Source organism: Microtus oregoni, unplaced genomic scaffold (assembly GCF_018167655.1).
Source record: "Microtus oregoni isolate MIOR12 unplaced genomic scaffold, Mior012 000046F_ref0000063, whole genome shotgun sequence".
Lineage (NCBI taxonomy): Eukaryota > Metazoa > Chordata > Mammalia > Rodentia > Cricetidae > Microtus > Microtus oregoni.
In genome coordinates, this window is record NW_024543220.1 from 4,509,454 (window position 1) to 4,533,186 (window position 23,733).

At 38.9% G+C, this 23,733-nt stretch overlaps 2 protein-coding genes across 2 annotated transcripts; both read left to right on the forward strand.

The window, feature by feature from the left end:
* Positions 1–384: 384 nt before the first annotated feature.
* LOC121435527 (olfactory receptor 2A12-like) lies at positions 385–1,317 on the forward strand. The gene has a single exon (XM_041634925.1). It carries the CDS (start codon positions 385–387, stop codon positions 1,315–1,317), a length of 933 nt encoding a protein of 310 aa, XP_041490859.1.
* Positions 1,318–13,206: 11,889 nt separating this feature from the next.
* Positions 13,207–14,136, forward strand: LOC121435513 (olfactory receptor 2A14-like). The gene has a single exon (XM_041634906.1). It carries the CDS (start codon positions 13,207–13,209, stop codon positions 14,134–14,136), a length of 930 nt encoding a protein of 309 aa, XP_041490840.1.
* Positions 14,137–23,733: the final 9,597 nt, after the last annotated feature.

Here is a 23,733-nt window from a genome sequence, read left to right on the forward strand (position 1 = left end):
TCACCTTACTCTTCAAGCTATATAAATGACCAAAACAGTCAGGAAAGGGAGTGAGAACACAGGAATCCTCCAAAATAGCACATGTGTACATATATGCATATGTGTCATCTAATACAAGATACATTAAAATAGAACCTATTGGGTTAACACTTGGTTACACATAGGACATGTGTATGTATGTTTTCCTATTATTCCATCAGCACATCAATATTTGTAGTCAAACTACATTACGTCTTGCAAAGTATCAGAAGATAAATCTTAGGAAATCCCTCTTCAGTGGTACATTTTTTAATTTGCTCCCTGTATGTCATTAACTATGTTGTAACTTTGCTTCACAGTTCTTACCTTTTTATCTTGAACAAGTCTTGTCTTTGCCAAGAGAGGATGGGAGGCAATGAGACATGGATCACAGAGGTTACCCTGCTGGGATTCCAAGTTGATCCCACTTTGGATTACTTCCTCTTTGGGATTTTTTCAGGCTTTTATACCTTCACCCTGTTGCGAAATGGGATCATTCTTGTAATAATATCTGTGGCCCCAAGGCTGCACACACCCATGTATTTCTTCCTCTCACACCTTGCCATCCTTGACATGTCCTGTGCTTCTAACAATGTCCCCAAGATGCCAGCTAACCTTGTGACCCAGAAAAAAAACATCTCCTTTGTTCCATGTATCATGCAGACATTCTTGTATTTGGCCTTTGCAGCAACAGAGTGCTTGATTTTGGTGGCAATGTCTTATGACCGGTTTGTGGCCATCTGCCACCCTTTGCACTACACTGTCATCATGAGCTGGAGAGTGTGCACTGCCCTGGCTGCTGCTTCCTGGGGCTTTAGTTTACTGCTGGATATGGTTCATTTAGTTCTCCTGCTGAGGCTTCCCTTCTGTGGACCTCATGAAATCAATCACTTCTTCTGTGAAATCCTGTCTGTCCTCAAGCTGGCCTGTGCTGACACAATGCTCAACCAAGTCGTCATCTTTGCCACTTGTGTGTTCATCTTAGTGGGACCCTTATGCTTAGTGCTGGTCTCCTACACATGCATCCTGATGACCATTCTAAGAATCCAGTCAGGGGAGGGTCACAGAAAGGCCTTCTCCACCTGCTCCTCCCACCTCTGTGTGGTCGGGCTCTTCTTTGGCAGTGCCATCGTCATGTACATGGCCCCCATGTCTCAGAACCCAGAGACACAACAGAAGATCCTTTCTCTGTTTTACAGCCTTTTCAACCCCATGCAGAACCCCCTGATCTACAGCCTGAGGAACATTGATGTCAAGGGTGCTCTGCAAAGGATTCTGTGGAAGATGAGGCATGTGTGAGAAACATCCTGGAGATGTCAAGTTTGGTACCTGACATTTTCTTTGCCCTTGCTAGAATACATGTTATTTTACAATGGAATATTATGTACTTTCATTTAAAACCAAGAACATGTAAAACTAAAGACAGTGGAAAAGTAGATGAATGCCTTCATTCCTTACTACAAATCCAGCCACAGAAAAAGCACAGAATACAATCATGTCAAATAATGACTACTTTTTTAATATTAGACTTCTTTAAAATTACAAATACATCATCAAGAAATGGAACATGAGGCTATAGACCAAATGGTAAGTTTCATACCAATTTTTGTCTGTTTTTGAAACAGAATGGAGCTATGTAGAGCAAGCTGACACTTCCAGTCATCATCCTACCTCTGCCTCTACAGTGAGGAGCTAAGATTTCAACACCCTGCCCATCATATACTACCTAGTATACTAAAAGCTTTCAGATGAATAATAATAAAAAATTAACTTACAAAAGCAGAGCAATAAAATTGAATTGAATTCTCAATATAAACATGGTAGTTGATAACAGAAGGATTGGTGTTCATCATCACTAGTCAACAAGAAAAGTATGAATTACATCACCATGATAAACCATTTCATACCCAGCAAAGTGTTTACACATGTTAGTGGTTTATTCATCATGAGAACTATCAGAAACATAACTTCAATAGCTGGAAAGTGATCCCTACTAATAGATAATAAATACTGAAAATGAGTTAACCTATTAAATACACAAAAGCACATTTTGACCTTAAACCGTGCGTCACAACTCCACCTGGAGACATTCAACTGAATGTGTGGCTGAAAAGAAATTGGCAGCAATAGGAGGTTTTTGCATCACTGAAGCTGAACACACAGAGTGTGCGTATGCCACCACATCAAACAATTCCAGTAAAAGCTCCCTGAATTCTCAGATCTGAGATTACAGTACATCATGAGCTCCAGCGTTTCCACCTTACAATAGTTTCAGTTCTTACAGAAATTATCATCTAAATAGAGAAAACAAAGACTTCTAATACTTTTCTTCTCTCATCACTCAGTATCAAATTAGTATAACTTTTAATTTTATTATGTTAGGTTAATGGTGCTTAAAAGTTGCTATTTGAGTTGCTGGCTTGTGTTTTATAAAAAAAAATAGTTACACAAATTTTGACTTGAAATTAGAAAAGAGTTTCTAACTGTTAATGGGATGGCTCTAAACATATTTCTGCCAGTATTTTTCATATTAATGCAAAGCTACATTCTCACTAAGGCCAACTGTAAAAGCAAAATACTGTTCAACTTTTGAAAATGTTGAAGAGTTCTGTGTCCTGTGGGATCAAATACCCCAAGATTCAATTCTTTACGTAAAAAGAGAATTTATATTATTAGTTGCCAATTTTAGTTCTGACTTTAATAAAATTATCAGGCAATGGTGGTACATGCCTTTAATCCCAGTACTCGGGAGGCAGAGGCAGGTGTATCTCTGTGAGTTCGAGGCCAACCTGGTCTACAAAACTAATTCCATGACAGCCTGTTACACAGAGAAACCTTGTCTCAAAAAAAAAGGTAAAATCATATGTTTCCCTCAAAATTGTTTTCAAATAAATTTCTTTATGATTGCTTCTAAGTGCATGTTTAGTTTCTGAAGCTGTTTTATAGACCTATTCATCTGGGGTCACAGAAAATTTCTTGAAATGAAGGATCACAGTGGGAAAAGTTTAAGGATCCTAGCTCTAGACCAATTCAAGTTTTCTATAAGTAGACAAGGAAAATATTTGAGCTTGAGGATGATACTCTGGTTTCTCTTTAGATCGTATACATCTTTTGCCTTTTACTTGAGTTTGAGAGTGGTTTTACTTGTCATCATCCACCTCTGGCAGAGGCATCCATAGATAGCATGTGTGTGGATGGGTAAGCATAAATTCTAATAAAACCTTGTTTACAAAGCAAATAGCTGATCTAGTGGGTCACAGGGATAAACTTCAGTGAACCCCTGGTTTTAGAATCTAGTCTAGTCCCTCTTAGTACATGTGACAGTGCATCGCTTGGGAGGAAAAGAGGAAATCAGGGTCATTAAGAGTGGATAAAGGCTCAGCTATCACTTGGAAGTCACTCTGAACTCACAGTTCTTTCCTCCAGACAACCTCTAAAACTTACAAGGATTCAATGGCCTATGGAGCTATAAATGTCCATTGTTGATCCATTGAATTCAACTATTAATTATCTAACCAAATAAATGTACAGCTAATACAATTTAAGTTTTAAATAACAAAGTTGACAGAATTTTATACTTTATCTATTTTGTAATGTTAAAGCTTTGCAATGTTTTTCTTACTAATCTTTTTGAGACTCGTTAAATTTAACCAGGGTCATCTCTATGACCATGAGCAGGTAACTATACCAATGGGGATATATATGGCAATGCTGACTACTCTTCCCCTATAACCTTTCAGTAGCCAATATTTCAACAGGGATAGATAGGTCCTCATGAGCCCCTCCCCCATCTATAACTGGCTCCTGACAGGTCTGATCTTGCCCAGGCTCAGCACAGGGAACTACAGCTGTTGTGACTTCATGACTGCAATGGCTGTACCATGCCCAGAACACAGAATTTCATCTCTCTCCTCCCTATATTCCAGCTCTTACACTTTTTACAATCCTTTTTCTGTAATATTCCTTGAGCCTTAAGAAGACAGTATGTCTCTTTTTCTCAGTACCTTAAGCAGCCAAGGATTTCTGCATTCATAACTTAATGTAAAAACGAAAGTTTTTCTGATTGTGAGTGAAGGAAACTTTTTGTCTATAGGTATAAAAATGGATGCCAGAATAACTAAACATATGGTAGTAAATTCTCTTTTAAGGCCTATGACCTTGACAGTCACTGTTTTTTGACCAAGTTTTCAGTACCAGGCTTAAGGCATCTCCTGCAGATCAGACCACATCTAATCAGAAACGAGGTGGTTGTCTCATAGCAGTCCTGTCACTCTGCATGAGAAGGCATATCTTTCCTGGTAGGTTGGTATTACGGTTCATGAAGTTCACATTAGATCATTGAAGTCTTTTCTCCAATGCAAAACTAGAACTATATTATAACACCTTTTGTGTCCACAGTAGGCTGCTCAAGGTAATTATAGAGTTCTCAAAAGAAGACTTGACATTTTGTTAATTCCATTTACTTTATTTGATAAAGGCACAAAATACTATATTTTTTCTGAGAGATAATAAGTCAATTTTTAAAAATTCATTATAGGAAAGTGTCTTAGGGTTTTGTTACTGTGAAGAGACACTGTGACCATGGTAACTTATAAAAGAAAGCATTTAACTGGGGCTGACTTACAGTTCAGAGGCTTAGTCTATTGTCACTGTGGCTGTAAGAATGATGGCATGCAGTCAGACAAGCTGCTAGAGAATGTTCTGAGAATTCTACATCTTGATCCACAGGCAGCAGGATATGAATGTCACACTAGAAATGACTTGAGCATTTGAAACCTCAAAGCCCATGCCCTTAGTGATGTACTGTAGGAGGAGGGTGCTTGTTCATCCCGGCCGCCCAGAACCAAAATAATCAAACAGAAACTATGTTAATTAAAACACTACTTGGCCCATTAGGTCTAACTTCTCATCGGCTAACTTTTATATCTTTTTTTATAACCCATTTTTATTAATCTGTATATCACCATAAGGTTGTGACCTACCAAAACAGTTTTAGCACATCTACCACCAACTGCGGATCCATGGTGTCTTCTGATTCTGCTCTTCTTCCTCCCTGCATTCAGTCCAATCCTCTCCACCTACCTATCAGGCCAAGGCAGTTTCTTTATTCATTAACCAATACAAGCAACATATAGACAAAAAGACCTCCTACAACAATGTACTTCCTTCAACAAAACTATACCTACTCCAACAAAGCCCCATCTCCTAATAGTACCACTCCCTATGAGCCTATAGGGCACATTTTCTTTCAAGCCACCACAGAAAAAGTAACAAGAAAAAAATTGAAAATTAAAAAACAAAAATGTGCCAGTCTTGCTAGGGCTGCACCGTGAAACACTAGAGAAAATCACTAAGCACAGTCTTGAATCTTACTAACTTAATTCTAGCAAGCTAGAGTCCAGTAAGAGCAGAGGCCATTGCAAATGGCTTTGTAAGTGTGATGAACAATTAAGACTTTAATTTTGTGCATGATTGTGTTTTGCTTGAATGTATGTCTGTACCTACTGTATATTCCTGGTGCCCATAGAGGCCAGAAGAAGATCTCAGATTCTCTGTAACTGGAGTTACAGGAAGTTGAGTATCAGCATGTAGGTTCTTGGGACTGAACCTAGGTCCTCTGGAAGAGCAACAAGTATTCTTAACTGTGGAGACATCACTATAGCCCATGGATTGGAATTTTGAAGTCAGGGCATTATCAAGGTTAAGAGTGGGAGTGTTTTTATTGCTGTTGTTTTATTTGAAGACTGGAGAAGTATTTTCTTTTCTGAAAACCGTAAGTTTGAGTCTAGTGTATTCTTTGTTTAAATACATTTATTTATTTATTTATTTATTTTACAGCCCGACTGAAGTTCCCCCCCCCTCTTTTCTTCAAAGTCCCTTACCCCATTCCCCTTCTTTTCCCTCCTCCCAATCTATTCCTCCACCCTTTCTGTTTAGGAAAGGGCCGGTCTCCCATGAGCATCAACAAAACATAGCATATCAAGTTGCAGAAAGACTAAGCACCTCCTCAAGTACTAAGGCTGGGCAAGGTGACCCAGTAAGAGGAGTAGTCCCAAATGCCTGTAAGAGTAGGAGATGGCCCCTGTTCCCAAGAGTGGGAGTTTTATGGAGGAAACCTGGAAGAAGATGAGAGTGATTTCAACAAGATCGGAGACCAGATACAGTATTAGTTACACTGATTGATTGTAGTCAGAAATAACCCATTGTCTTCCCATGAAATACTTTATCCATGCACTGCAAAAGATGATAGATACAATGTTTATTTCAAGTTGCTCCTCATTCACAGTTTAAGAACGAAATTATGGGTATATGTGTCAAGGTTAAGAACTAGAAATTTTTTTATAAACTTTTGACTTTACTTCTTAATGGGTAGATGAGGTGGTTAGAATAAAAATTGTCCCATAGGCTCATATGTCTGAATGCTTCATCATCAGAGAGTGGTACTATTTGAAAGGATTAGAAGGCTTGAGAGGTGTGGCTTTGTTGAAGGAAATATGTCACTGCGGTTGGGTTTTGAGGTTCAAAAGCTCTTGCCAAGCCCAGAGTATTGTTATTTGCCTATAGATGAGGATGTAAAAAAAAAATTCTCAGCTACTTCTCCAACACCTGACTGCAGACCACCATGCTTCCAGGCATTATGGTAATAGACTAAACCTCTGAAACTGTAAGCAATTATCATTTAAAAGCTCTCTTCTCTAAGAGATGACTTGGTCATGATGTATCTTCACAGCAATATAACAGTGACTAAGACAGTGGGCAAGACTCATTTTTATCCACAGATTCTATCTCAAGATTGGAATGAATTCAGAGCTGTTCTGAATGTCAGACACATCCAGATAATAAAAAAAGAGGCAGGTGAGGTAATGTAAGTATCAAATTAAAGTGGGCTTGAGATTTGAGAAGTGTGGGATAGATATTTTGTAATATCTCTTCCACTTTGAGAAATCTATTTCTCTACTGGCATCTTACCAGGCTCCATAATAAGACTGTCATCAACCCAGTTGGCACCAGAGGGGGAGCCACTGATAAAATATGTACTAACAGTTATTAACTCATGGCAAGATTTGCTTTTTTTCTTCTGAACCAGAATCTAGATTCTGACTAATCCCCATTGCCATCTGATCTCAGGCAACCGCGTATAACCTGCCCTGGGGGAATAAAAAACAAAAAGGCATGGGAAATGATGGCATTGGTCCCCAGGCGGCATATTCTTCTCTTCTCTCTGGAGTGTGGTGGCTGCATCAGCATCGCAAGGCTCCATTCCCTGGATCATTAATTTTTGTCTGTTGAAGGATCTGGATTCAAAGGGTGATAAGCAAAATCTTCACTTGCAGAAGCAAGTTCATCACAATAGTCAGAGCTCTGAGCCTTGGTTTCTGCTGACAAGGCTCCTTTAGAAAGAAAGAGCTCACCCAAGTCCTATCTTCCTTTCCGGCTTTCCTATTTGGGATTTCTTCTAAGCTTCTGACTACAGTTGAGGAAAAGATTGCAGCTTATGCCACTGTAAGTGAATGTGTTTTAGATTTTTTTATTGTTTTGTTTGGGCTTTTGTTTGTTTTTGTTGTTCATTGTTTGGGTTTTGGAGTTTTTGGGGTTTTTTGTTTGTTTTTGTTGTTTATTGTTTGGGTTTTGGAGTTTTTGGTTTTTTTGTTTGTTTTTGTTGTTTATTGTTTGGGTTTTGGAGTTTTTGGTTTTCGGATTTTTTTCTTTATTTATTTGTTCATTTGTTGGGGTTTTGTTGCCTGAGAATGAGTGAGAGAAGAGAGGTGGGGTAGAGGTCAGCAAAATACTTGGCTTGAGGTCATAGTGAGGTACCTAGTCCTAGCCGGGGTATGACATTACACACTTGTATTAAAATGTTCTTTGGAAGCTTAGGACTCTCTACAATGAATATATGCCAATAAAAAGATACATGGAAAACTCTAATGCAGGTTAATCTAATAGTGAACTTGATGAGTCAAACAATGTTATTAGATTGAAAGCTTGCATTTGACTTATGAGCTAAGTGGCTGTGCTTGACGTAACAGGGACTCAGTTACATCCCAGATAATGAACCTTGCAGTCATCAAATGGCTGTGCCTCTGGAAGGCTCAGGAAGGTCTTATTGGGCTCTTTCAGCTTGACTCAGCAGGACAGTACCACAATATTACTGCTGTGTGTCTAAAACATTTCCATCCTGCATTCTGTCAGGTTAAACAGATTTACATCTTATGTATCTTCCAAGTAGAACCTAAATATCAATATGTGCTCTCTGTATTCTGCTCATACAAGTCCAGCCACAAATAAACCTGTATGAAGCCAAATGAGTATCAATCTGTTGAAATAAAATCGACTCACTATATGTGACCGACTGCCGGCTATATTGAACAAATTCTTGTTCTGTTCATTGGAGTTCTAACTAAACACCTACACAAGACTTTGGGAGTGAACTCAAGATGACTACCACCTTTTAAAAAAGTGATCAAAGTTGTATCAGCACAGAAACTCAAGTTCATAAAGAGAACTAAAGTCCCTTTCACAAGCAACGCCACTGTAGTGAGATCAAATGAGACCATTATCAGGCACATTGGTCAACTTCAGAAACAAAGGCAAGGGGAAATCACAGAGGCAAAACTGCCCCAGGTCTACAGCAGTGTCTAGACAAAGAAGAGGACTTCACAAACAGACCTGGTGTTCAGGATTCTAGGCTTTTCCAAAGAACACAGACTCCAAAAGTTATGAAAGTGACAGTCTCTGTTGCTCCAGATTTTGTATCTCATCCACTCTTTTTGCTCCTGTTTCTGGTATTTTGTTTTTTAACTGGAAAATCTTGGAAGCCACATACCAGATAGGGAACATAAAATGCATAGGATTGTACATCTTCGATTGACAAAGATCAGGCTTTTTGACATACGCCAGTTCAGGTCTGTTTTACACTGCTGCCTTCATCAATCATCACTGGGTGTTGCAATCATGCCCAACTCTGCAGGTGGTGGCACACACCTTTAATCCCAGAACTTGGGAGGCAGAGGCAAGTGGATATCTGTGAGTTTGAGGTCATCCTGGTCTATCAGAGCTAGTTCCAGAACACGCACCAAAGCTACACAAGGAAACCCTGTCTCAAAGAAAACAAAAATAAAAAGATAAAAAAATCATGTCCAATCCAATTTAAGATCCATTTCTACTGCCAGTCAATGGAAAATATTGACCATTGTATCTACCAGCATAACTCAGAAAAAACTTTATTCACTTTTAGAAAAGTAAATACCGTTAAAATTTCCTGTCCATTTTTTCTTCATAAGGGCTAACATTTCCATAATATAGACTTCTTTTTCTCTACTTGAAGCTATCAGTAAATCTCAGATGAGACACTCTCATTAGTTAGTGAGAGTTCCTTCTAAAATGAGCTTGAATAATGTGAAACTTTATTTTCACAGTATGCTTTAGATTTTTCCAAAATAGAAATGCTCAATTTTACAGACTAATATTGCAGGTTTATTAGGAAAAAGGGAAAACAACTTATTTAAAAGGCAAGTCCCTATACAATCTTACTCTGTGGAGATAATCAATATAAACAAATGCACATTTTGCTTACAGTGTTGTTTATGGTTTGAAATAAGGTCAAAGGATGAATATAAATGTGCTGGTATTTTAAACTATATGTCACATCATAGGCACCCACATAACAACTATGTGTGGACAATTATATTTCTCTACATTTCCAGGTTTATAATTGGGTCAGAAAGATTGTTCTGTGGTTAATACATATTTCTCTTGCAAAGGACCTAAGTTTGATTATCAGAACTTAAATTAGGTGATAGACAACTGCTTGTAACTTTAGTTCCAGGGAAGGCAACACAGTCTAACCTCCGTGGGCACCTACACACATGAGTAACAGGTTAACTCATACAGACGCACACGTACATAAATAAAATACACAGTTTCTGAGTTTTACTTATCTTTTAATAGCTGTGTATTTCTAGTCAAATAAATGTAATCTACACCCAATTGATGAACATTTTATGTCAATTCCATTTAAAAGAAATAATCGTATACTACAATTAATACCTATAATCTCTTGTCCATGCTGGGCCAGGCACACTGAATTCTTTTTCTTTCTGGAACCCTACAAGTACTTCCTGTTCAGGGAATTTGCCTTCACTGTTCTCTACTGCCCTCAGTGTAGTACATGGTGTGCCTATGTTTCTGAGCAGACTATTGAAACTTCCCTTCATTTAAGTTCCACTTAAACCTTATTTGAGGAAGAAATTTTCTCATCTCACCTAAAAACTGCCATCTATAGACAAACTTGGTAGCATCCACTTGAGTCCCAGCTGCTCGGGGGGCTGAGGTAGGAGCAAGCATCACTTCAACCCAGGAGTTGGAGTCAGTCTGTGCAACTTAGTGAGCCCAGTTCTTAAAAACAGACCTCTTTAAACAGTATAGATTTCTTTGTTTCATCCTACTTGATTTCTTCTTAGTTCTCTTTACACTTGATTATCTTGACAACTTGTTTTTTCTTGGTGATGTGAGAATGGTAATGTACCAGGACTGAACTCCATTTAAATTTGGTGGGGGGAACATATCAAGAGATAGAGGGATCAGGTAGAAATCAACATAAATGTTCTTCTAGTGAGGCTTATTGGAAAACATATCTTTAACAAATATTTTATCCAAATTAAAATGACAACAAATAACCCAACTTCAGCCAAAAATAAGCAAAAATGATCTAGAAATGCTTAGGAGACAAAAATAACTAATGATAATGTTCTTGTTATCTTTTCTTGTTTCATAAATCATATAAATTGGCAGATAAAGATGGAGAGCTGGAGGTATATCTCAAAGCAATCTCACCCAGTGGTACTGAAGATTTCATCACTATATGGAAGTCTGAGGGACCAGAACTGCACTAACAGTAATTCTTCATCTCCTCCAATTTAGAATATATCTTCCCATGCTCAGTTATTCCTTCAGACCCAATACAAAGTGGGAGCAGATCTGTACTTGGGGACATTTATTAAGTGATTGATGATACACAAATGTAAACTATACAAATGTATCCACTTGTTAAATTATCAAAGACTATTGGTTTTTCTTGTTTGATGCTCAGAGTGTTAAGTACTGAACCTGGGGCTTGCACCTGGTAAGTAAACACACTACCAATGAGCTGGATCTGTAGTTATAAAATAGCACAGATTTGACTATAATGTCCTGTGGAAAAGAAACATGGTGCACACCATCAGCAAGAACTGAAACTGCTTTCATCTTCCACAGAGAATGCAGCCATATGAGATGTTAGGAAAAGAGGCATGTTAAAGTTGCCAACATATCCTAAGGAAGTACTCATGAGTACAGGCAAAACTTGAAAATATAAGAATATTCACCTCAAGAATAGTAGAAAGAAGAAAAATGGAAAAAAATTCCAAATTGTTAGAAAATAAATTGTTCTTGTTTAAATAACAAGCATGCAATATAATTTTATATCATGAAATTGTTTCTTTTATTAAGTGAAAAATTACTTTATTAGTATAATCCAACTTGTAATAAATAGCTTGAGGCTCTAAATAGTTTAAATTGTAAAAAACACCATTTGAGTTTAAAATATTGATGTGATTTAATAGAGCTAAGGTTATTTCTCTGGGGTGGTGATGTGGGTAAAGTGCCATGTGACAGCACATACCCAGTAGACTTTGTAAGTGGCATTTTCTCCCATCCCTTTTATCACCTGCCTCCATCTTCTGGCTAGATAGACCCAAATCCCTCTATGAAAAATCTTTCTAAAGTGAACTAACCACTAATTCCAACTCAGCACCCTTGTGAGTGTCCCAGAATGAATCTGAACTGCATCAGGTACTGGTGGTGAGGAAGAGCTTGTGAAAGGCTTTGTTGGTCGTCTGACTTACCAAACTGCAAAGATACCGAGGACAAAAGATGATGACCAGAACATAAGTTAGGCACTGTCTCTATTTTATTTTATTAAAGAAAAGAACCAAACAAAATATAATTAAAATGAAATTATCATTTTACTGTTAATGTAAGCTGCTTTCCCCCTTTGAGTGTTTTGTCTAAAGAGAATCAGAAGGGCACATGTTGACTTGTGCAGTCATCTATTATTTAATGGGAGGCACTGCCTACGAAATCTACATTGGATGATTCTGTCATTATGTGAGCACCACTGAGTGTACATCACAGACAAAAATGCAGTGACTTCATTAGGTGAGATAATTTTATGGGACTACATATATACATCAGTGTATGGTACATGGCCATACATACTTAAGGCATATATCTGTGCCCATTGCACATGCCTAAATTATTCTTTAAATTATGACTAAAGTGTGTATTGAATATTAGTGAAAAAATACACAAAACTCAAAATAAAGTAACAAACACTGAAAGATGGGTGCAAATAAGCCCAGAATACTTCTGATAAGGAAACTCTTAAGTTTTCAAGAAAGTACAACACTGAGGTTATTCAGATATGGATATGAAGCATATGAGCACCTGTGCCGGCTTAAGGGGAAGGTACATGAAGAACAAAGGCCATTGATCATGTCAGAACTGTACAGAGAAGAAAGGAAAGCCCAGGAATTGAAGGGAAAATACCTAGTCCATTTTGTCGAGACTATCTGTCTTCAAACCACGTGAGTGGTCAAGACTCTCATAACTAAAATGGAACCAGAAAACCTGAATTCTCCAACACAGCACATGTGTGTATATTTGAATGTGAATCCTCTTACGTAGGACACACTGAAACACATTGTTCTGTGGTATCACATTTTATTTTATATACTGATATGGACATGTACACACTTATTTTTAAACACATTGATTGACTGATTGTGGTGCACATGTGTTTACATACAGGTGGTTGTGACTGCAGAGCATAGGTGGAAGTCAATGGACAACGTGTACAGTTGGCTCTTTCTGTTCGCCATGTGGGTCCAGGAGACTGAATTTAGATTTATCCACTGAGCCATGTCACTCACTGCTCTTTTCTCTTAATATCATAAGCATATAGCTGGACATTTCCCTCATTTTTATAACTACAGAGAAGTTTATTTTGTAATGTATCTGACAAAACCCAATACTCCGTCCTGGATGATGTTTCAAAATGTTTTCTCTATCATAATCATTAAGTACTTTGTATCATTGATTATTCCACAGCCCTGATGTTTTGCGTCTGAACAAGCTCTTTGCCACAGGAGAATGAGAGGCAACCAGACATGGATCACAGAGGTTACTCTACTTGGATTCCAAGCTGATTTCTCTGTAGAGTGTTTTCTTTTTGGGTTTTTCTTTCTCTTTTATTTCTTTACTCTTCTTGGGAATGGGGTCATCCTTGGAATAATATGCCTGGACCACAGACTGCACACACCTATGTACTTCTTCCTCTCACATCTGGCCATTGTTGACATGTCTTATGCTGCCAACAACGTCCCCAAGATGCTGGCAAATCTTGTGTCTAAAAGAACCATCTCCTTCATTCCATGCATAATGCAGACATTCTTGTATTTGGCTTTTGCTCACATAGAGTGCCTGATTTTGGTGGTGATGTCCTATGACAGGTTTGTGGCCATCTGTCATCCCCTACACTACACTGTTATCATGAACTGGAGAGTATGTACTATCCTGGGTGCTGCTTCCTGGATATTAAGCTTCCTCCTGGCTCTGGTCCATTTAGTCCTCATCCTGAGACTGCCCTTCTGTGGACCCCATGAAATCAATCACTTCTTCTGTGAAATCCTGTCTGTCCTCAAGCTGGCCTGTGCTGACACAGCACTCAATCAAATTGTCATCTTTGCAGCTTGTGTGTTCATCTTAGTGGGACCCTTATGCTTAGTGCTGGTCTCCTCCACACGCATCCTGATGACCATTCTAAGAATCCAGTCAGGGGAGGGTCGCAGAAAGGCCTTCTCCACCTGCTCCTCCCACCTCTGTGTGGTCGGGCTCTTCTTTGGCAGTGCCATAATTATGTACATGGCTCCCAAGTCTCAGAACCCAGAGACACAGCAGAAGATACTTTCCCTGTTTTACAGCCTTTTCAACCCAATGCTGAACCCCCTGATCTACAGCCTGAGGAATGCTGAGGTAAAAACTGCCCTGAGAAGGGCACTGTGGAAGGAAAGATCAGCATGAGAGATATCAGAGAATAACCTGGAGAGATGGTTTTGTTTTCTGTCAGACACAGTAGTTGGCATCCCTTTGCCCTTTCTGTTATAAACGATCCCTTAAAACAGACTATTATAGACTGATAGGCATATACCAAAGATATAATACATTGAGAAAAACCATATGTCTACCTATCGTCTTAAGCCCCTGGCTTCTCTAGTTTGGGATAATAGGCCTATACCTCTTAGACTGAGGAGACAGAAATCACTGGATCCATAATATAGGTCTTAAGCACCCAGAGGTCAAGAATGTGACGTTGGAAAAGCCTCCTCATCCCTATGCACATTGCTTATCAGAGTAGAACTAGTTGGTTAATAAGAAAACGACCTATAAGTCCAGATGGAAGTGTGAATGACACTAAAAGTGAACTCCTTACAATAACAGCAAAGTAAAACACCAGCACAGCTGTGTAAAGTTAACAACGCAGGTAACAGTCAGTTGTGAAAAAAATACACATACCTGACAAACATGCAAAGTTCTATTTCTTACCATTAGTCAATAAGAAGTGAGAAGTTAAAGCTAATGTGGGATATTACTGAAATGAGTAAAATTACAAGAAATAATCACTGGAATTTGGGTACATACAATATCAATCATTGGAGAACAGTCAAAATTGGCAGTTGTTATACAGCATAGTCAAGTCAGATTGCACTAAAAAACACATGGCATACATTCCTTAGACTCATTGTTAGTCACTTTTTCTTTGAAAAGAAGGAAATAAGAACTTACAACTTGAAAAGAAAGCTTTTCTGTCCCAGTAATCCAATTCTGACAAAAGTACCTACAGGTGACATATGGTCGTATTCCACGGAACTTCCTATATAAAAACAGGTGACTGGCCAAATAGTTCCTAGATACTTACAGACCCTGTCATCTCGATGTACACCTAGTGCATGTCTGTGGAATTCAAAGTCAGAGGCCCTCACTGTGAGTTGGGAAACCAGGATGTAAGGAGCAATTTAAAGCAAGACGATGGAGCCAATCTTGACTGAGGCCTTTCCTCCTCTACCAGTATCTAAGGCATCGATCACTATCAGCAAGTAGCCAATGGACCATAAATGTCCGTGATTTCACTGATATATTCTGAAACTCAGGCAGATCCTCATGCTGTCAGTCACAAATTTTAACCTGAAAACAAGGGCACAAAAGCTTCAAAGTCATACCAGCTATTTCATGTCAAAATGACCAAAATATCTAATTAAAATAATTAAGGGAGGAAAGGTTGTTTTTATTTTTATTTTCCGTATGTATTTATGCATGTATACATGTGTGTATGTATGTATGTATGTATGTATTTATACAATTATGCATGTATGTATCGATATATATGCTATGTGAATCCCACATCATATACATAGAGGTCAGAAGACAGCATGTAGGAGTTTTGTAGTAATAAGAGCGGCGGGGCTGCGTCCCCAGCACCCCAGCTACCTGGCTAGCTTATGCCCAAAATAACAACACACAAACTGCATTCATTTAATCACTGCTTGGCCCATTTCTATCTAGCCTCTTCTAGGCTAATTCTCACATATTAATTTAGCCCATTTCTAATCATCTGTGTAGCACCCCTAGGTGTGCTTACCGGGAAGATTCTAGCCTATGTCCATCCTGGGTCAGAGCTTCATCGCGTGTGTCTGCCTGGGAGCTGGGAGCATGGCATCTCTCTGACGCGTCTGCTCCCGAGAAGAGAGCTGTGGAGTCTGAGCTCACTTCCTCTTCCTCCCAGCGTTCTGTTCTGTTTACTCCTCCCACCTATCTTCGAACCAATGAGGGCCAAGCAGTTTCTTTTTATTTAACCAATGACCTTCCTCCATCAGAGTTTGTACTCTCCTTCCACCATGTATATCCCAGGAATCATATTCACTCTGTCAGTCTTGGCAATAGCTACCTTTATTCAGTAACTTCTCTTGACAGCTTGGAAATGTTTATTTTGGCTTCTAGTTCAGTCCATCAAGGCAAAAAGGGCATGATGGATGCAGTTCAGTTTACAGAAATGGGACTGTGCAGTGGAAGTCAGTTATTCACATCATGGCATACCTAGGAGCAGAGAGAAGACAGACCTAGAGGTCAAGATATCACCTTCCAAAGCCCTATGACCAACTTCTCACAACTAGACACCTTCTACAACCTGTCAATCTCCTCAAAACAGTACTCCCTGCTCGGCGTAAGTGCTCAGAACGTGAGTCTCTGATGACACTTCAAACTCAAAGGGCAATACAACTGAAGAATTGGAGAATGGTAATCCAACCAAAAAGCAGCAAGTACTGTAAAACAGAATGTTTGATCAAAAATGAAACTACCTTATTTAGCTTCTCTAAGCAGATGAGGGAGGGGACTTGATCGGGGGAGGGGGAGGGAAATGGGAAGCGGTTGTGGGGACGAGGCAGAAATCCTTAATAAATAAATAAATTTAAAAAATAAAAATTAAAATTAAAAAAAAATGAAACTACCAAGCCATTTTAGGGTTGGCAAGAGCCTTGACTCTAGAGGAGTTCCCAGGGTTCCAGAGAGATGTCCCTAACTAGGTCCTTGGGCAGCTGAAATGGCCCTATCCTATAGCCATACTAATGAATATCTTGCATATCACCATAGAACCTTCATCTGGCGATGGATGGAGATAGAGACAGAGACCCACATTGGAGCACTGGACTGAGCTCCCAAGGTCCAAATGAGGAGCAGAAGGAGGGAAAACATGAGCAAGGAAGTCAAGACCATGAGGTGGGGGCACCCACCCACTGAGACAGTGGGGCTGATCTATTGGGAGCTCACCAAGGCCAGCTGGATTGAGACTGAAAAAGCATGTGATCAAACCGGACTCTCTGAATATGGTGGACAATGAGGGCTGCTGAGAAGCCAAGGACAATGGCACTGGGTTTTGATCCTACTGCATGTACTGGCTTTGTGGGAGCCTAGGCTGTTTGGATGCACACCTTCCTAGACCTGGATGGAGGCGGGAGGACCTTGGACTGCCCATAGGGCAGGGAACCCTGACTGCTCTTTGGACTGTAGAGGGAGGGCGAGGAGGTGTGGGGAGTGGGGGGAGGGGGAGGGAAAAGGGAGGCCGGGAGGAGGAGGAAATTTTTAATAAAATAAAAAATAAAACTGGGACATTTGAGTCTAAAAAAAATGTAACTACCAGGATTTATCTTTTTTCATCTGCTTTTATTTTTAAACTTTAAGCATTTTTTAAGAGAAAGAAGCCCTTCATATCTATTTTTGGGAAGATGAGTTCAAGACAGGGTTTCTCTGAAGCTTTGGGGATGTCCTGGAACTAGCTCTTGTAGACCAGGCTGGCCTCAAACTCACAGAGATCTGCCTGCCCCTGCCTCCTGAGTGCTGGGATTAAAGGCACTTGCCACCACTGTCCAGTTGCACTTCATATATTTAGGTTAAGATTGTCTTAATAAATACATATTCTGTAAGTTGCTCTCATTCTAACCTTGGTTACAGGTTATGTAATTCTTGGCTTTCACCAGCTACATATGTCATAATAATTTTTTACAAAGGAAAATATTGAGCGAAAATAGGTAGGAGGAACAACCAGGACAAGGCGGATTCTTATGGTAAGGAAATTGTGTGGACAGGGGAGTCTAAATGTGAGGGTTATTATGACATTCAGATTCTCAATTATCTTCCTTTCAATGTTTTAAGTCTATCTGTTTTTTTTTAATCATGCGTGTTTGTGTGTGCATGTGTGTATGTGGGGGGAGCAGCAACAGAGACAAAGACAGACAGACAGATGGGGTGAGGGATGGAAGAAGAGAATTACTTTTTGGTTGATATGATTAATACAGCCCATAGGAAAAACAATGTAAGTGATAAATGGAGTATTATGACCTACACTAGGGTAGATATATTCATTATGGCAGAGAAGGTCGGGAGGGAAGGCCTCTGGCAGAGACAAGAGTCTGGTTACATTACATCCTCACTTCAAATAGGAAGTGTGACAGATTATAACGCCTCAAGGTCCACCTCCATGACCCGTTTTCTCCAGTCATCCTCCACCTTATAGATGTTCCTCAACCTACTCAAACAGTACCACTGAGTGGGCACCAAGCATTCAAGTATGTAAATCTGTAGGGAACATTAAAATTTATATCACAATAGTATGTAATATGCTATTCTCCTTCTTAGGGTTCCTTGTTCAATGTTCAAATCAATGTGGCAATTTTTAGACTTTGTACAACAGCACACAGATTTCCTCTCAGTATTTACCATCTTGGGAAACAAAAACTTCCATGATTAATTGTATTATATCATTTAATTTGAAATATCTTTTTGTTATCTCTTCAAAGGGCAGGACGTTTCTAACTACCATTTGTCTTGCTCAAAATGTGCATTTAAAAAGAAATATAAGAACTGTGAGTGCAGCTCAGTAAAAAAAAAAAAAATGCTCCATAGTGTTGCACAAGGAAGGTGGCCCTTTGTTTGTCCTGGCCACCCAAATGGCCACACAGAAATGGTATTAATTAAATTAATGCCTGGCCCATTATCTCTAGTCTTTTATTGGCTAACTCTCACATCTTTATTTAACCCATTTCTATTAATCTGTATATCACCACAAGGTCATGGCTTACCAGGAAAGATTCAGCATGTCTGATTCTGGTGGCTCCATGGCGGTTCTCTCACTCTGCTTTCTTTCTCCCAGAATCCAGTTCTGTCTTCTCCACCTACCTAAGTTCTACCCTATCAACTAGGCCAAGGCAGTTTTTTATTCATTATCAAATGAAAGCAACATACAAACAGAAGGAACTCCTACACCACCATATGGATTCCTCATTCTAAGCACATTGATCTTCATGTATATTTTTAGCTCTCCAACAGCCCTGCATACTGAGCCTGACTCTGAAATGCTTCATGATGGAAGTAAAGCATATGTCTCTCAACGTTTTCTAAAGGATTGACTTCATTTGCTGCATATCATGAAGAACTTCAAGTCAAGTGGTAACAAAAAATAGTAAAGGTGATTGTAGAAGATAGTTAAGAAGAGATTGGAACATGAATTGGGAATGCAGGCAGAACTTTAGGTTGCCTAGTTTGGAAGAACAAACTAGAGATAAACAGCCTGGAGGAGAAGCCTTCAGATGAAAGAATCCCTAACTGACTTTAGGACTGTTTTCTCAAAGGAGCCCAGTTTGACTGGTTCATGTCCTAGAACACTGTTTGAATCCATATGGCAATCAGCCCACAGCTAGTGGAGTTGGCTGATAAGATGTGGTCAAGAAAGTAAGCTGACAAAAATCCCTGCCCCAGTTTTGCATCCAGAATGACAGCAGGTGCATCCAAGGCTGTGCACCTTGAAGAACAATGCCCTCTGATGCAATGATTGAAATAGGAGGCAAGGGTTCTACAGTTCACAGAAACAGTCATGTACAAGTCCCCAAATAAAGATCAATAACACAAAGTCTTAGATTAGTGGCAGGGAGATCATCACCTCTGTCATATTCTCTTATTGATGGTATCCATTGACTCACAGAAGCTTTTCAGCTTCATGGAGTCCTATTTTGATGGTTGTTTTTTAGTGCCTGTGCTATCTGTGCTCTGTTTGGGAAGCTGTCTTCTGTGCCAGTGAGTTCAATGTTATTCCCCACTTTCTCTCGATTAGTTCCAGTGTATCTGCTTTTATGTCAATGTCTTTGATCCACTTGGACTTGAGTTTTATGCAGGGTGACAGACATTAATATAGCTTCATTCTTCTGTATTCTGGCATCCCATTAAACCAGCACCATTTGTTGAAGAAATATTTGTTTCTCCATTTTGCATCTCTGGCCTCTTTATCAAAAATCAGGAGTCCATAGGTGTGTGGATTTGCTCTGGGTCTTCAATTTGATTCTATTGATCAACCTATCTGTTTTTAAGTTATAACATGTGTTTTTTAAGTTACTCTAGCTCTGTAGTAGACCTTGAAATCAGACTTGGTAATACCTCCAGAAATTCTTTTATTATGCAGAATTGGTTTAGCTATTTTGGATTTTTGTTTCTTCATATGAAGTTGACTATTGTCCTTTACCAACTTCACTTCCTGCTAGCACAGCTTGACATTCTTTTCTGTGATGTCAGCCAAGATCACAGACACACCTGAGTAAAGCTCTTCAGGAGAGAATGCCTTGGAATACTTGCTGTCTGAACGCTTCCAGGATTCGAACAGCATAGTGGCTGAACTTAGCATGCCTCCCAAATGTGGGAATCTGAATTTAAAATGGTAAAATAATATAATAAATAAAACAAATTAATAAACAATACATTGCTGCTTCCAGAAATACTTTAATCATGTGGTATGATAATAAAACACACCAGACATTGCTGATTGAATAGGAGAGTACTAATAAACCTCTAACTGGGATTCTTGTTTTTCAGAGTACATACATTACAAATAGAGTCATTTAGGGAGAAATTCCATGGAATTTGGCCATACCAGCTGATACACAGTTCTCAGTTGAATCATCACTCTCTACTTCTCACCTTGACGATGAGATGATCAATGCTCAGAAAGGTCCTTGCTTACAGACAAGAATATTTCATCTGTGTTATGGAAAACCATCCAATGCTGTGCTGTATACTATCCTTGTTGCGTTGAACACTATGACAAAGAGCAGGTGTCGTCTGGTGGCCATGAATTCCCCAGAAAAGGCTTTACCTTGAGACCGAGTTACAGGGGATCCTATTGCATAATCAGACTCAGCTGTGTCTTGGCAGGATGCCACTTATCAAACTGGAATAAAGGAACACAATATTTGCTGGAAACTTACCTACATCCTAATTGTACTTGGGCCATTAGTTTGTAATGACAATAAGAAACTGATTGTCCCTCAAGACAGATAAAAGGATGCTGGGGGAGACAGGAACCTACTGAGGCATCATGAGACAAGCTGAATTTACTTTTAATGAAGAGTGGGACTCAAAGGGACAAATTGTCAATTAAAATTAGCAAATTATAATAATTGTCTCCTGGAGGGAGAGAATGGGACTTAGCCTAAATATGAGGATGCTTTAGTGAAATGTGCCATGCAAGTCAAGAAATAATTTTATTCATTGATGAGGCTTAGAGGGGGGTCTTGTATCCTGACCCAACAGAGTTTCTTGACTACCTTGACGCACACGTAGAAGCCAATATTACCACAGGAAATTTGATAAACCTGTTTGCATAAGCAAAAGGGAAACACGTGGGGGACTTTGCAGTTGATTGAAGTTTTCTAGGCCCTACTTATTTTAATTGAGGAACTGTGATGCCCATATCTTGAGAATGTGTCAGTATAAGACATAACTTAAAATGTAGCTGGGAAACCATTCTGAATTACACCATACCCCCACCATAGGACAAATGTGGTCCCTGAATACAATCGAAGCTAGTGGACTTTGTTCCCAAACTATGTAAAATGCAGATAAAAATATGCCATTCCAAAATACAATGATTTCTTTATTTAACAGCAGTCTAACTTATGCCCAGTCATATTTGCCGGAAAAACAAAGCTGCTATTTCTCTAATTACACTAACTAATAATAAGACTGATTGTGCACTAGTCATACTGTAATATGGTGTCATCCTGGTATTGTTCACAATGTGTCTATAAAACATGTAACAATATTGAAAGTTAGAATTAAATTTATTGTGAGAACATAACAGCAGCAACAAGGTAATTGTCATTATAAATTGTTTATCACATGGTAAAAAGGAAAGATGAGGGTTGTGGGATCAAGTTACAAGACTGATGCAAACATATGAAAATGTATCATGACCTTATAAGGTGGATTAATGGTTTCCTCAGGTCCATCTTTGACCCACACTTATTTTTCCATCTTTGGAGCCTGGCATGCTGACCCTCACTGTGTGTGTTCCATGAGCATACCTTTCAATGAAAATTGTCACTATAATATACAAAATAAAGTCTTGAAAAAAAGGGATGGTTAATAGAATGTACAATGAATGTCAACTCAGTAACAATTCTATAAATCTGGAATCCAAAGTAATTTTGCTATGTTCTACTAACCATTATCACAGAGTAAAACATAGAAATTTAAATGGTTATCTTCCTAATTTAAGTTTTAAGTCATTATTATTATATTATTACTGCTTTCATAACATCAACACATCAATAGCTTGTGGATGGTGATATCAAAAGCTCTAATCTGGATACTGGATGAGGAAGTTGGCAGAGGTTCTCCTGGAATAAGCAGGTCAGCCTTGTAACTGTTGGATGTTTTTGTTATCAGGTGGAAGAGGAAGAAGTCAGAGAGATCTGATCTATATGACAACCTCAGTAAACTATTGCTTGGTTTGCACGTGGAAAGGCATAATGCTTGAACCTTGAAGGTACCCTGCACGCTCATATTTTGAAAAGTCAGTCCTCAGCTCAGAGCGCTTTTATGACTGCTGTGGAATCTGTAGGAGGTGGGCCTGTCTAGAAGAGTTAGCTCTGGGTGGGAGAGGTTGTGCAAGTGACCACCACTATTGGTTCTAGCCTAGTTCTTTCTGCTTCCCCTGCCACACACTCATGAACTCAGTCATGCCTTCCCTGCCATAATAGACTGTGTTCTCTCAAATCATGGGTCAAAATGAACCTTTTGTCTCTTAAGTTGCTCCTGTCGGGTATGTAGTCATAGCAACATAAAAGTAATTAACCTAAGTGGAGTAATATATACAGAGAGGGTGACTCCAAGTTGCTCAGATCCGTCTCAGACAGACTTCAACCCTATAATCACAAGGCTTACAGTTTCCTCCAAAATCATTGAGTTTGGAGCCAGACCACTACCCTCCAGTGACTACACAGATCTAACAAGATTCTGAGTTAATCTTGAAGGCCTGAGCATAGTATCCATCTGGCTAATACCAAACCTTGTGACCAATGAAACTATGAAATAAACAGAGGTGTTATGTTGTCAGTTTCTTTCAAACATAAAGCATAAAAGGAATATGCTTTATTGTTTTGTTTTTGAGATGGGATTTCATGCACTCCTCTATGGCCTTAAGGTCTCTATGTAGCTGGAAGATGACTTTGAATCTCTTATTCTCCTGCCTCTACCTCCTGAATGCTATGATTACAGACTTGTGCCACCACTTCAGATTGTATTCGGTGCTGGGAATTCAACTCAGAGCTCTATGCATGATAGGCAATCATTGTACCAACTGGGAAATCACCCTAACCTTGTTTCTGAAAATAACCGAAGTTCAAATGTTTCTAACTCTAATCTTTACTGAAATGGTGATTTATCATTTACTGAAGTTATTTTTCAATGTTTTGGTCTCAGAAAATCTTTATACTCTTAAAAGTTACTGAGGACCTAATGGTATTTGTAGGTAGGTACAGGGATTGATATTTATAATCGAAATTAAAACAGAACATATTGGAAATTACTTTTAATTGATCTTTAATAACACATGCCAAAAGCATTTATTGAGTATTTGTTTTGGACCCCATAGACTGTGAGGTGTGTTGCAGGCTGAATACAGAATGTAGAAAAGGTCTTTAGTTTTGAAAGACTCCCCTAACAAGTTAGTACAAATGCTGTCTTTTATGAAAAATTTCATTTTATTGAAAGCTTCGAAAATTGCAATACTTCACAATT